This window comes from Eretmochelys imbricata, chromosome 16 (genome assembly GCF_965152235.1).
Source record: "Eretmochelys imbricata isolate rEreImb1 chromosome 16, rEreImb1.hap1, whole genome shotgun sequence".
Taxonomy (NCBI): Eukaryota; Metazoa; Chordata; order Testudines; family Cheloniidae; genus Eretmochelys; species Eretmochelys imbricata.
Window position 1 is genome coordinate 27343825 of NC_135587.1, and position 15475 is coordinate 27359299.

A 15475-nucleotide genomic window follows, 5' to 3' on the forward strand; every position below is an offset into this window, starting at 1 on the left:
CCAACACAGCTACAGCTACACTTCATAGCTATTAGTGTCATTCACCTTTGAGCTCACTTTAAGAATATATGATGTGTGGAAAAATGTTGTTAGAAGTCAATTTTAAAATGACTCTCCACCTTATTCATACCAATTATTTCCTAAAATAAATAAAAGTCAGTTTAATTGGAGAATACCTGATAATCTGAGAGGTTTGACAAGACCATCCAGCAAATGTTGGAAAGATTTATGGAATGGGTGTAATAAGCACCTATCGTTATACCTCAGTTTTTGGCTACACAACTTTAGACACTTAAGAGGAGCCTCACTTTTTTAAAGAAAAAGCTGAGCACCCATGCTTTGAAGATCAGGCCCCTTTTATATGTCTCAATTGGAGTGACCAAAAACCAAGGCAAGCAAAATCAATAATAACTTATGAAAATGTAAATGTCTGGAGGCTTTCAATGGACTCAAGGATTTATGACTAGAGCAAGAGGAGATCAAAGGTCTCTTACTGGGCACCAGACTTTAACTTTAAGACAAAATCTAGTTACTGGTCTCCTCCTGAGGTAGCGGAGCTGTGTGCTACCTCTTGCTCAGGGCTTATGGAAAAGCCACAGTTTAGCCCTGAATGTGTAGCAGTGTCATTGGCAAGTGTCAGTGAGTTAGAGGTCATAAAAGGAGCATACTTTTCTCACTCAATTGTCTAGGCACTGTGCAGGGATTACAGAGAAACAAAGAGATCTGCCCTTGAGGGACAGTCAAAATTCAGATGCAAGAACACTTTTGACAACATTTGGCATTGCTCCGATTTATGCTTGTAAATTAAAAATGGCAAGGGGGAAACAGCTTTTGACCCATTAAGAGTTCAGGGATTTAAACTGAGCTCCATGAAGTAGTGATCAAGAGGGAGATTTTCAAAAACACCTAAGGGATTTCAGAGTGCAAGCCCCATTGATAGCCAATGGGACTTGTGCTCCTAAATTCCATAGGCACTTTTGAAATATCTTCCCTGCCCTTAATCTTTATTTGTGACTTGTACAAAACCAGTTATGCTGTTGGTGTTTAACAAAATGGTGACCGTCAGGGCACATTACAAGGCCATCTCATAACCTAGGCTTTTGGGGAAGTAAGCATTTCATAAAGGCTGGCTTTTGTAGGAGGTGTTAGGGTCTAGTTTTGGTGTTCTTTAATTTGATTGTTGGTTTTGGTTAGTTTTTTACTTATTTTTCTGCTTTGGGAAGGCTACTGGGTTTTATTATATTGCTTGTATTTCAAAATTACGTCAAAGGTACCTAGAACTCAAAATAATCACTTTTTTCTCTTTGTGTTCTAAATGTAAAATAAATTAACAAATAATAAATAATCAGGTTAATAGAATTAACAATAATCTTGGAGCACTAAAATGAGAATCTCTCTAAGTAACCCTAATTTTGACCTAAAAGTTAATAATCCTGAAGCACAACAGTTAAACTGGTTATGTCCTCCTCATCTTATTCTTACTCTTAGAAACTGCAATACATGGAACAATTTGAGAAACAGTATAAGGCCAAAGTTTTAGAAACTGACTCCCTCCCCCCCCCCACTATAATTTGAAAACAGTGTTTTAGCTGGGTTGGGTTTTTTTCATGTTTTGATTGCTCACAGGTAATACCTTGTATGTCATGTTTTAGCCTGGAGCTGACGTTTATGGCACAGTTCTAAACCATGGAAATGAGGAGTTTATAATGGAAAAAATTGAAACCATAAAAACAGAATTTGAAGTGAACTGACCTATTGCCATTTTATATTTCTAGAGTGATAACATAGTAGCAGCAGAAAAGCAAAGTTTGTGTTGAACAGGTGTTTAACAGGCCAGATCCAAAGTCCATTTGATTCACTGGAAGTCTTTAATGAGCTTTGGATCCAGCCCCAACTGGCCAGTATATCCAGGACAGACACAGCCTTTCACTGTTTGTTAATTGATGGATTTCAGTTTTTAAAATGTGCCCACCCTTTTCACACATAATGTAACTTTAGAGCAACATTGCAGACCAAGGACTAAGAAATATAATAACACCCCCCATCACAATTCTTCAGAAAACTCTCCCGCTCGTTCACCAACTCTTCATCCTTTTCCTCCTTGAAAAAAGCCTGAGTACAAATGAGCAAGTTCAAGCTGTGGCAAGCCAAAGTTGGAAGCTAATTCCTCAGTCTAGGACTTGTGAATATAAAGGCCCTGCCAACAGCATCCCTGCAATAAAGGAGGTGTTAGCTTGAATATCTCTCACATTATCTCAGCTACATTGATATTGCATGGCAGACACAGGTATCTTGAGTTATCCTGGACCCAGCCTGTTTAAGGTTTTTTACATCACAATAAATATATTAAATTGAACCCAAAACAAACTGGGAGCCAGTGGATCTCACAAAACACGAAGTACTGTGCTTCCTGTAAGAAACACCCTTAAAATTCAGCTGCTGAAGTAGCTGAAGTTTTTGAATGCTCTTGTGTGGAGAGTATTGCAACAATCCAATTTCAGGGGGACAAAATGTTGCTTACTGCAGCAGGATTTCTGTATTTGAAAGAAGAGGATGGAATCTCCTGGTCAAGCATAAATATTAAAGCACCCTGGGGCACTGCCACTACCTAACATTTGCAAAACTACACCAAGTCCAGGCAGACTCCAAGGTTGGGAAGGCAATAACAAAAGGCAGACAAATTCCCTTAATAGAAGGACTCATCGTACCTCTGCCAGTTCTCCTAGCAGGTGCACCAAGTCCACCAACATAACCTCAGTCTCATCTGTGGTGAATCTGAACCAGTTCACCCTCAAACTTTTGCATTATCATTTGCTAAATATGTTACGTGCTACTTACCTCTGTCTGCATCTTTGAGACCTAAGTATGTATCTCCACCTCTGGAAAATGTGCTGTTAGTCACTGCATATTAAAATAGATATCATTTAGACATGCCAATAAAATAACTTACCAGATGGTTTATCAGTTGAAGTTGGACTGCTAGTAACTGGTGGCATGGTTGGTAGATTAGGTGGTAGAACCTTTAAATTCTGATCACTCTGAATCTCATTGGTAGCTATTTGGTTGATAATGCGATTGTAAGTAGGAGGCTGATACATTCTGTTTGGTGGTTGGGGAGGTTGGGGTATTGGCTTAATGGATGGCATTCTTTGACAATGTTCTTCTAGCTGTGCAATAATTATAGACTGGTTATTGGCAATTGACACCAAATGTTGATATTTGTACTCTAGGTCCTTGTATTTGTTTGCAAGTTGCAACATATCAGCAGTTTGGTTCAATATCTTATTTTCAAGTTGGGAAAGTTCTAATGCATTGTCCCGTTTTCGAATGATTTCATGTAGCAGCTGCATATAAAGTTGCGTGACACGAGAGTTCATATTCCGACTTTCTTTTCGTAAAAGTTTAACCTCATTAACAATCCCACCATCCACCTCCACCAATTGCTGAAGAGTTTCTATTTGTCTCTTTTGCTTTAGAAGTTCATTGTTAAGCAGCTCTAATTCTTGCTTATTTACCCGGTTTTCAAGAAGAACCTCAGGCTCCTTTGAATTAACACAAATGGCACCTGTCACTTTCTGCTGAGGTACAATAAAGGTGTAAGTGCACTTGTCCTGTGTGTCGCTGGACCGCTTATACCTGTTCATGTAAATGAATTCTTGCTCTGTGCCCTCATCACTGCTTTCAAATTCCTGTGTCTTGCTAGCAGTCACTCCAATGACTGCAATTAGTAATAAGCAAGTTAATCTTGCTGCCTTCGTCATTCTTTATTTTTGGATAATTTTTCTTCTACAAATGAACTTCTAAAATCTGTTTAAAATAGAAAAAAAAGTTATTTAGTAATAATAAATAGAAAATAAATTAATGTGAATAAGAAGATTAACAACTGATGTATTCATTGGGAAGTCTTAAAAAAATCTCTTCAAGTGGTAAATGATATGAAAATATAAATATTTTCATGCCAACAAATATGGTACACTTTTCATGTCTGGTAAGAGCTTCTACCAGATAAAGATAAAAAAATGATAGAGACGCTACTGAGACAAGCCTCTTCATGGAGACAAATTATAACTTACTAGCATCCTGTGACCAGGATGTTAATAAATTGTGAAACATTGCTATAATTTCTCACCACTCCCCTTAAGGAACTGAATTAGTAAAAAGTAAGCCCATATTTCTAGGACAGTGCCATCAGTTTCTCAGAAATTCATTTAAATAAAAATTAAGTTTTCATCGCTTACGCTTGCAAAGATAACTTTCAAATGTGAACAGAATGTTGCTGATCCTGTGCTGTTACGGTTTCTAAGATGCACTAGATTAGGGCTGTCAAACTATTTAAAAATCGCAATTAATCGCAAGATTTAAAAAAAATAGTTGCAATTAATCACAGTTTTAATCACACTGTTAAACAATAATGGAATACCAATTTAAATTCATTATAAATATTTTGGATGTTTTTCTAATTTTCAAATATATTGATTTCAATTACAACACAGAACACAAAGTGTACAGTGCTCACTTTATATTATTATTTTTATTACAAATATTTGCCCTGTAAAAATGATAAAGAAAAGAAATAGTATTTTTCAATGCACCTAATACAGGTAGGATAGTGCAATCTCTTTATTGTAAAAGTGCAATTTATAAATGTAGAATTATATTTTTTCAGGGCTGTCGATTAAAAAAATTAACTGTGATTAAAAAATTAATCTTGATTAATCGCACTGTTAAACAATAGAATACCAATTGAAATTTATTAAATATTTTGGCTGTTTTTCTACATTTTCAAATATATTCATTTCTATTACAACACAGAATACAAAGTTTACAGTGTTCACTTTATATTATTATTTTTGATTACAAATATTTGCACTGTAAAAATTATAAAGAAAAGAAATAGCATTTTTCAATTCACCTCATACAAGTACCGTAGTGTAATCTCTTTATCATGAAAGTGTAACTTACAAATGTAGATTTTTTTTGTTACATAACTGCACTCAAAAACAAAAGAAGGCAAAACTTTAGCGCCTACAAGTCAACTCTGTCCTACTTCTTGTTCAGCTAATTGCTAAGACAAACAAGTTTGTTTACATTTACAGGAAATAATGCTGCCCGCTTCTTATTTACAATGTCACCTGAAAGTGAGAACAGGCATTCGCATGGCACTTTTGTAGCCAGCGTTGCAAGGTATTTACGTGCCAGATATGCTAAACTTTCATATGCCCCTTGATTGTTTTATTTTTGAATGCAGTTATTTTTTGTACATAATTCTACATTTGTAAGTACAACTTTCATTATAAAGAGATTGGATTACAGCACTTGTATTAGGTAAATTGAAATATACTGTTCCTTTTATTTTTACAGTGCAAATATTTATAATCAAAAATAAAGTGAGCACAGTACATTTTGTATTCTGTGTTGTAACTGAAATCAATATATTTGAAAATGTAGAAAAAACATCCAAAATATTTAAATAAATGGTATTCTATTATTGTTTAACAGTGCGATTAATGGAAATTAATTTTTTAATCGCTTGACAGTGCTAATTTTTTTACATAACTTCACTCAAAAACAAAACAGTGTAAAACTTTAGCGCCTACAAGTCCACTGAGTCCTACTTCTTGTTCAGCCAATCGCTAAAACAAACAAGTCTGTTTACATTTACGGGAAATAATGCTTCCTTCGTATTTACAGTGTCACCTGAAAGTGAGAACAGGCATTCACATGGTATTTTGTAGCTGGAGTTGCAAGGTATTTATGTGCCAGATATGCTAAACATTTGTATATCCCTTCATGCTTCGACTTGTAGGCTCTAAAGTAATAATAATAATTATTTGTAATAAACCTTTGTAAGTTGCACTTTCAGAATAAAGAGACAGCACTACAGTACTTGTAGGAGGTGAATTGAAAAATGCTATTTATTTTGTTTATCTTTTTACAGGGCAAATATTTGTAATAAAAATAATATAAAGTGAACAGTGTACACTCTGTATTCTGTGCTGTAACTGAAATATATTTGATAATGTAGAAAAACATCAAAAATATTTATAATAAATCTTAATTGGTATTGTATTATTGTTTAACAGTGCGATTAAAACTGCAATTAATTGCACCTATTATTTTAATCTAGTTAATTTGTTTTGTGTTTGTGTTAACTGTGATTGACAGCTCTATATTAAATATAAAGGTGTTCAACAATATTTTAACAACTAAAAAGGAGCATATACATCTGTTCTATTGCTTAAATTTGCAGGAGGTATCTGGCTTTGATGGAGTTGTGGCAATTTAGGTATTTTTTTACCTTGATTAGTAACATTAGATCTCAGGGTAGAATGTTTTGAATACATCAGTCAACCCTGAAAACATTCCTACACAATTTACATAGCCTGCACATTAATAAATCAGGAACTTTGACCCCAAAACATTGTATACTTTAAAATAACACAGTTTCAGCAGAGGGAATTTATCTCTCTCAGTTATTTGAACTGCTTTTCAACTGAAGTATTTAATGTAACTCTTACAAGGAAAATCCCATTTCCTTCATATTCCTCCTTACATTAGTCAAAGTTACTGCCTTAACGGGATCTGCCTTCAACACTCCTGCACAGACTAGCTACTAGTGTTTATTGACTTTTTGCAATAGTAGTGCCATTTTGAGGATATTTAAACTGATTTTAATCCCTCAGGTATTCAAAGCGGATCTCTGGGGCACTTTTATTCATAAAACACAGTGGCCACAACAGCTAAGGGTTTATAAGACATCACCCTTTTAGGCATTATGAGTTCAACATTACTGAGGCTGTTCCATTTTCAGCTATGCAACCAAATAACTCCTTGGCATTGCATATGTCTGAGGGCTTCCTTTATTGCTAAATACTGCATAAAATATTCAGTCTTTTCTAAATATTCCCAGTTCTCTTCACAATGGCTAAAGAAACAAAAACTCCATGATCTACACATTATATATAAAATCATACCAGGTATGTGTGTGTTTGCTGTGTTTCTCAGTTCTGTTGTGAGAGTTGATATTTTGGATGTTAATTTTTGAATAACATGCACTCAGTGTATAAATCTGTCAATAATTGCTTATTACATAATTGCATCAGAATAAATATTTAGAGTATGCAACTCAAATATTTATAAGTACACACTTAGATTACAGGATGATGCACTGCAAAATACACGTTCATCTGTTTGTGAGCTTGGATACCTCATTGAGGGTGTAGTAAAGTGCACTAGAATTTTTGAAGGAGTATATATTGCACTTTCCTTTAAAAATTGGGTTACCCCTTTTAATGAATTTTAATGAATCAAAACATACTTTCATATTATTTCTGCAGTTTGGTTTTCTTTCTTTGTTCTAAGGAAAAATATGAGCCTGTTTGGAAATCCTTTGCATACTGTAACTCTGAACATTGCTTCATTTTGGTCAACTTGCATTGTTGTTATGCTCACAAGGGGTGGTTAGGTAGCTTCTCGATAATCAGGTTAAGATATTTTTATGATTTTCTTTTAAATATATTTTTGCCTTGATGTGTGCAAATAGTAACTCCCATTAATGCTCCTGGGATTAAGGGAGTAAATACCCTATAATAGCCATCTATATTACAGCTTTTCTTTCATTGTATAAATGCTGGATTTCTTTCTTTTCAGACTGACTTGGGTATTTCAGCTAATTTTTGTGTGGGTTAGAGAACAGTGAAAGCACTGAAAAGTTTGTGAGAAAATATTGCACTTGAATGTGTGTATGTGTGCGTAATCTAGTTTGCATAAAAATATACAATGTCGAACTTGTTCAGCGTGTAATGCCTAGTTTGACTTTTTCTTTACCAACATGCCATTATTATCTTGTTTTGCTGTACATGTAAAACATTTCCTTATAACCCTAATTTTCATTTAAAACACTTGCTTTTGTTTAAAACAACAAATTAAAAGCAATGGATTTCATATTCCCAATTTACATTTTTATGAGAAATGTACAGCTACAGTCATTTAAATCCAGTGGAAAGGTACAATTATGACTTTTGTGTCAGTGGAAAAAATTGATTTTAAAAGTGAAAATGTTAACAGTCTAGACTTTTTCTAATATAATTTTCCCCTCTTCTATACCCACTTTTAACTGTCAAAGTTTATAATAAAAATAGTAATTTATGTAGTAAAGGCAATAGCATTAAAATCCCTAAATTTGGATCCATTTCTGGTCTTAGAACTAAAGACAATTATTTCTTTGCACTTTTTATTATTGGTTTCTAAAACTCTGTTTGAAATGCAGCTTTTCTAAACACATGAAGGCAGTCATAGTATTGCCCAGACCTGCTGTAGGTTGAGGAAAAATGATTAGTTTTTGAAGCTTTATAATGTTAAAAAAGGGACTATCTCTCAGACATTTTCTCACAATCTACATTACCCAAGCAGCCATCAATTTCAGTCAACAGGTGCTGGTCTGAGGAGAACATTTCCTTTTGGAAACACCCTGTGTCGTTATTTCCAAAACAAATTTTCTGATGTTTTCTGTTTTTTGAGAAATTTCCGAAAATGTCGTTTCATTCTGATTTGGAACAAAACCAAATTTCAAAATGCCAACATTTCTTGTGAACCAGAAATCCAGAGTTTTAGCCTGTTCTAGTTGTCAGCAAATATCTGAGAAATCCACTGGCAAAGTGGGTATCTAATCCCACTCTAAAGTGGCAGAGGTCTGTGCAGTGCATCTAAAGGTTCTAACCCAGCTGATGAGTCATGTGGGTATCAATATGATGCCACATGTTGAAATTTGGTTTTATGAGTTCGCTTTAAAAAAAAAAAAGGGATATTGCACACGAAAAGCCCCTATGTTAAAATAACATGATTATGTTTCACAGTCAAGCACTCCAAAGTTAGGAAAAGACTCATTCAGAACACAGGATGGACTATGCTCAGGGAAAGGATCTGGTTGGTGAAGTTAGTGAGGCTGTTGTCATAGAATCAGAGGACTGGAAGGGACCTTGAGAGGTCATCTAGTCCAGTCCCCTGCACTCATGGCAGGACTAATTATTATCTAGACCAGTGTTCTTCATTGCAAGGCCTGCGAGCCATCAACCCTAAGTGCAGCTCCCTAAGTTCTCTCTAAGTTCCCAGAGCCTGCACCCCCAGCCAGAGGCCTCACCCGCACCCCAACCCTCTGACCCAGCCCTGAGCCTCATCCTGCACCCTGAACCCCTCATCCCCAGCTCCACCCTAGAGCCCTCACCCCTGCTCCCCACCCTCTGCCCTACCCTGAGCCACCTCTCATACGCCTAACCCCTTGGCCCCACCCCATGTGGCTCTCACATTGAAGGTTTTTTGCCAAAGTGGCCCCCCACTTCAAAAATAGTGAAGAGCAACTGATCTAGACCATACCTGACAATTGTTTGTCTAACCTGCTCTTAAAAATCTCCAACGATGGAGATTCCACAACCTCCCTAAGCAATTTATTCCAGTGCTTAACCACCCTGACAGCTAGGAATTTTTTCCTAATGTCCAACCTAAACCTCCCTTTATGCAATTTAAGCCCATTGCCTCTTGTCCTATTCTCCAAGGTTAAGGAGAACAATTTTTCTCCTTCCTCCTTGTAACAACCTTTTAAATGCTTGAAAACTGTTATCATGTCCCTTCTCTGTCTTCTCTTTTCCAGACTAAACAAACCCAAGTTTTTCAATCTTCCCTCATAGGTCGTGTTTTCTAGACCTTTAATCATTTTTGTCACTCTTCTCTGGACTCTCTCCAGTTTATCCACATCCTTCTTGAAATGTGGCACCCACAACTGGACACAATACTCCAGTTGAGGCCTAATCAGTGCGGACTAGAGTGGAAGAATTACTTCTTGTGTCTTGCATAAAACACTCCTGCTAATACATCCCAGGATGATGTTTGGTTTTTTTGCAACATTGTTACACTGTTGACTCATATTTGTCTTGTGGTCCACTATGACCCCCAGGGCCCTTTCCGCAGTTCTCCTTCCTAGGCTGTCATTTCCCATTTTGTATGTGTGCAACTGATTGTTCCTTCCTAAGTGGAGTACTTATTGAATTTCATCCTATTTACTTCATACCATTTCTCCAGTTTGTCCAGATCATTTTGAATTATAATCCTTTTCTTCAAAGCACTTGCAACCCCTTCCAGTTTGGTATCATCCACAGACTTTATAAGTATACTCTCTCTGCCATTATCTAAATCATTGATCAAGATATTGAACAGAACCGGACCCTGAACTGATCCCTGCAGGACCCCACCCGTTATGCCCTTCCAGCATGACGGTGAACCACTGATGATTACTCTCTGGGAATGGTTTTCCAACCAGTTTTGCACCCATCTTATAGCTTCATCTAGGTTGCATTTCCCTAGTTTGTTTACGAGAGGGTCATGCGAGACAGTATCAAAAGCTTTACTAAAGTCTCTGGGACCCTTCCTCATTTGTTGCAAAAGTTGGAAGGTGTTTAGTGAATGAGGAAGGAAGAAAAGAGGATAGTCTCATGGTTCAGTTAGTTGAGTGCTGACCAAGAGAATTGGAGTCTATCCCTGCTTCTGCCGCAGATTTTCTGTGTGATGCTCAACAAATAACACACACATTTTCATTTGTCGCCACTAATTGTGTGTTCCCCGTTTTCTGGGTATCCAACTTTAGACTCTGGGGCTGAGCACTCACAGCTGCAACTGAAGTCAATGGGAGCTGTGCTTTAAACATATCCAAGTGCTATAAAATGGTAAGCACTCTGAAAAATCAGGCCCTCACTGGCTCAAATTGAGCAGTCAGAATTAGTGGACATGGGCAATCTTAATTCTAGCATTTCTCAATGACTGAGTGTTTGACTTTGCAACCTTAATGTTTTGTTAACACCCTTTTTATGACAGGTTTCAGAGTAACAGCCGTGTTAGTCTGTATTCGCAAAAAGAAAAGGAGTACTTGTGGCACCTTAGAGACTAACCAATTTATTTGAGCTCAAATAAATTGGTTAGTCTCTAAGGTGCCACAAGTACTCCTTTTCTTTTTGCACCCTTTTTATATTACCTTTTATTTATGGTAATGCCTGTCACGTGCTTTCCAAATGTTCAGGAAAGTCAGTGCCTACTCTGAGGAGCTCACAATCTATGGACCCTGGAACTTTTGCCATTGTGACAGCTTGGTTTGCTTAGAGCATATTTAGATAACATGATAGTAAGAAAGCTTGCTTTCTGTATATGCCTGTCCCTCCACCCTGGGAGTTCCACTAGTGGAACTTGCAGTGGTTTTTGATCAACTGTAATAAAGTTGTTGAAAAATTTCCAGTGTATGTACACCTCCCTAAGAACATACTAGCCTGAAGGGGAGGGCAAGAAGAAGATGGGAAAAAACCTTACTGCATTGCTGTTAATAGCATTAGTATTCTTTCTTTGGGAAACTCCTTGCTCTTTGCTTTTGTGGACTTGCTATGAGGAAAGCAGACAAGAGAATGGAGTCAGTACATTTGTATAGCAAGGTCTTGCCATTCTAAGCAGGAATACTTGTAGTATTAATTATTTATTATTTATTTACTGCGTAAAATGAAATTAAGTGGCAACTCTATTTAACATACATTTTTTACAGAGCATCATGCTAATAATTAATGTGCCTGTTTAGATCATTTTTACAGATATTCACATACTCTGAATAAAAATATAATTGAACGTCAATGGTAGTATTATGTTAATTGTAATTATACCAATTAAAGAGATAGAATTGTAGTGAGGCTTTGTTAGTATGTTTCAGTAAATGATACAAGAAAACTGTATCAGCAATGATTTTTGTGGATCTTTTTGAAAATTGTTTATTTCCCATGTGTCTCAAATTTTAGTATAACCAGAATGAAACTCATTTTCATTTTGCAATTAGAAAGGGATTGTGGCTTATGGTGTTTGGCAAGAATCTTGAGAACTTGTCAGATACAAGTTTTGGGTTCAGCATGTCCAAAGTAGCAAGGAACTGGCTGTTACAAACAAGTTCCATGTATTCTTTAAAGCAGAGTAGTTTGAAAACTCTGGAAAGATAAAGAACAGAAATTAAAATTACCCCAGATAGCTTTAACTTTCATAACCAGCATTTGCACAGCAGGTCACACTTGGTTTCCAGAGTTTATATTTCCACACAGATGAAACCATTCTTGTAAATGTCTACAGCACAGTAGATGTAAAATGGCTTTGATTTCAGTATTTGAATTGCAGACCTTTTCTCTTCACAAACCCTGTTTATTATGACCCATGGAAAGAAACTCCTCCCCCCCCCCCCCGAGTTCCATTATGACCCTTTTACAGTGTTTCATGACTTCAATTGAGTGCTGGATTTGGGGTGCTTCTTCCTTTTCCAGGCTGAAGAACCATAGAGCAAATCAGAAATGTTTCTTCAGCTTCTCCAATGGTAATTCATTTTTGGAGAATTACAGAGGAACATGGGAATTAGGTTCATTATCCTCATCTGAACATAAGAATATCCAGAGTTTGTCCCTTGTGCCACCTCTCAAAAATGGAGACTAGAGAAAAGGAAGCACGAATGAAGAGCAACAACTTGACTAGATTGTGCTGAATCTTTTCTTCCTCTCATATCCCATTGTGACATGGAGGCCCATTGGTACCAACAGACAAAGGCTTCCCTGTTTTTTACAAGCAACTCCTGTCTCAGGCCAGACAAACTCACAATAACTAATACACCATTTTCATAGTATTTATCCATGAAGGGTAGCATGTGAGTTCTCTACTGAAAGCTTGTAACTTATCAATACTCATAATCATTGAGAGCTGTGTGTGGGTAAGATTTAAAGAATAATGTAACTATGTTGAAAACTATGCCTTATGGTCGTAGAGTAAAGGTTAGCCACCAGGGAATCATGTCTCAGTGATGGAGCATTTATGCGGGAGGGAGTTGTGACCTTTACCTGATTAGCCAGTAAAGTAATGCAAGGCTCAATTGTCTACCCTTCGCCCTACCCCAGAATAGACCATGGAAAACCATCAGACAAGCGCAAACAATCCAAACCATTTGGAGGTAGAAAGGAACATTATAATAGACAAGGAATTGCCTGTATGTGAATAAAGACAAAATATGAATTCAGTATATGGCAAGGTGGAGGCAGGCACTCAGCATCCATTCACTGAGAAAATACACTGCTGAGCAAGGGTGTTTCATGAAGGATTGGCTCCTGGTTCATGGGAAGCCAGCAAGCTCTGCAACAGACTGAATTTTGTGCCTGGATTGGGGACCTACTTTATTAAGCAGGAAAGGTAATTATTAAGTGTAGTCACTAGTTTGCATTTTATAATTTTGTTTTGTGTTGTAAGTAGGGCTGTTGATTAATCGCAGTTAACTCACGTGATTAACTCAAAACATTATTCACGATTTAAAATTTTTATCATGATTTATCGCAGTTTTAATTGCACTGTTAAACAATAGAATACCAATTGAAATGTATTAAATATTTTTGGATGTTTTTCTACATTGATGACTGGGCAACAAAATGGCAGATGAAATTTAATGTTGATAAATGCAAAGTAATTCACATTGGAAAGCATAATCCCAACTATACATATAAAATGATGAGGTCTAAATTAGCTGTTCCCACTCAAGAAAGAGATCTTGGAGTCATTGTGGATAGTTCTCTGAAAGCATCCACTCTGTGCAGTGGCAGTCAAAAGAGCGAACAGAATGCTGGGAATAATTAAGAAAGGGATAGATAATAGGACAGAAAATCTCATGTTGCCTCTATATAAATCCATGGTATGCCCACTTCTTGAATACTATGTGCAGATGTGGTCACCCCATCTCAAAAAAGCTATATTGGAATTGAAAAAGGGCAACAAAAATCATTAGGGGTATGGAACGGCTTCCGTATGAGGAAAGATTAATAAGACTGGGACTTTTCAGCTTGGAAAAGAGACAGCTAAGGGGAGATATGATTGAGGTCTATAAAATCATGACTGGTGTAGAGAAAGTAGATAAGGAAGTGTTGTTTACTACTTTTCATAACACAAGAACTAGGGGTCACCAAATGAAATTAATAGGTAGCAGGTTTAAAACACATAAAAGGAAGTATTTCTTCACACAATGCACAGTCAGCCTGTGGAACTCCTTGCCAGAGGATGTTGTGAAGGCCAAGACTATAACAGGGTTCAAAAAAGAACTAGATAAATTCATGGAGGATAGGTCCATCAATGGCTATTAGCCAGGATGGGCAGAGATGGTGTCCCTAGCCTCTATTTGCCAGAAGCTGGGAATGAGTGACAGGGGATGAATCACTTGATGATTACATGTTCTGTTCATTCCCTCTGGGGCACCTGGCACTGGCCACTATCGAAAGACAGGATACTGGGTTAGATGGACCCTTGGTCGGACCCAGTAGGGCCATTCTTACGTTCTTATATTGATTTCAATTACAACACAGAATACAAAGTGTACACTGCTCACTTTATATTATTAATTTTGATTAGAAATATTTGCACTGTAAAAATGATAAACAAAGAAATAGTATTTTTCAGTTCATCTCATACAAGTACTGTAGTGTAATCTCTTTATCATGAAAATGCAACTTACACATGTAGATTTTTTTTTGTTACCAATCGTTAAGACAAACAAGTTTGTTTATGGGAGATAATGCTGCCCACTTCTTATTTATGTCACCAGAAAGTGAGAGCAGGCATTAGCATGGGGCTTTTGTAGCCTGCATTGCAAGGTATTTATGCACCAGATATGCTAAACATTCATATGCCCTTCATAGATATTAAGATCAGAAGGGACCATTATGATCATCTAGTCCAGTGATTCTCAAAACTGGTCCGCCACTTGTTCAGGGAAAGCCCCTAGTGGGCCGGACCGGTTCGTTTACCTGCCATGTCAGCAGGTTTGGCTGATTGTGGCTCCCCCTGGCCGCGGTTCACCGCTCCAGGCCAATGGGGGGCTATGGGAAGCGGCGCGGGCCAAGGGACGTGCTGGCCACCCTTCCCACAGCGCCCATTGGCCTGGAACGGTGAACCGCGGTCAGTGGGAGCCGCGATCGGCCAAACCTGCAGATGCGGCAGGTAAACAAACTGGTCCGGCACGCCAGGGGCTTTCCCTGAACAAGCGGCAGACCAGCTTTGAGAACCACTGATCTAGTCTGACCTCCTACACAATGCAGGCCACAGAATCTCACCCACCCACTCCTGCAATAAACCTCTCACTTATGTCTGAGCTATTGAAGTCCTCAAATCATGATTTAAAGACTTCAAGGTGCAGAGAATCCTCCAGCAAGTGACCTGTGCCCCATGCTGCAGAGGAAGACGAAAAACCCCCAGGGCCTCTTCCAATCTGCCCTGGAGGAAAATTCCTTCCTGACCCCAAATATGGTGATCAGCTGAACCCTGAGCACGTGGGCAAGATTCACCAGTCAGATACCCAGGAAAGATACCTCAGGGTTTGGCTGCCATTCCAGAGGACATGCTGATGATGCTGATGATACTTGTTAAAAAATAATACATTAAT

General features: G+C 37.4%; 2 protein-coding genes across 3 annotated transcripts in view; one reads left to right on the forward strand and one right to left on the reverse strand.

The window, feature by feature from the left end:
* The window catches only part of RALGPS1 (Ral GEF with PH domain and SH3 binding motif 1), a 391212-nt gene that overhangs the window by 194677 nt on the left and 181060 nt on the right, over nt 1-15475 (forward strand). The gene's annotated exons all lie outside the window — the stretch shown is intronic.
* The window catches only part of ANGPTL2 (angiopoietin like 2), a 40556-nt gene that overhangs the window by 15113 nt on the left and 9968 nt on the right, over nt 1-15475 (reverse strand). The window contains exon 2 of the mRNA XM_077835623.1: nt 2951-3807. Within this exon, the coding sequence (XP_077691749.1) occupies nt 2951-3761 (811 nt within the window). The 5' untranslated portion in view covers nt 3762-3807. The remainder of the gene's footprint in view (nt 1-2950; nt 3808-15475) is intronic.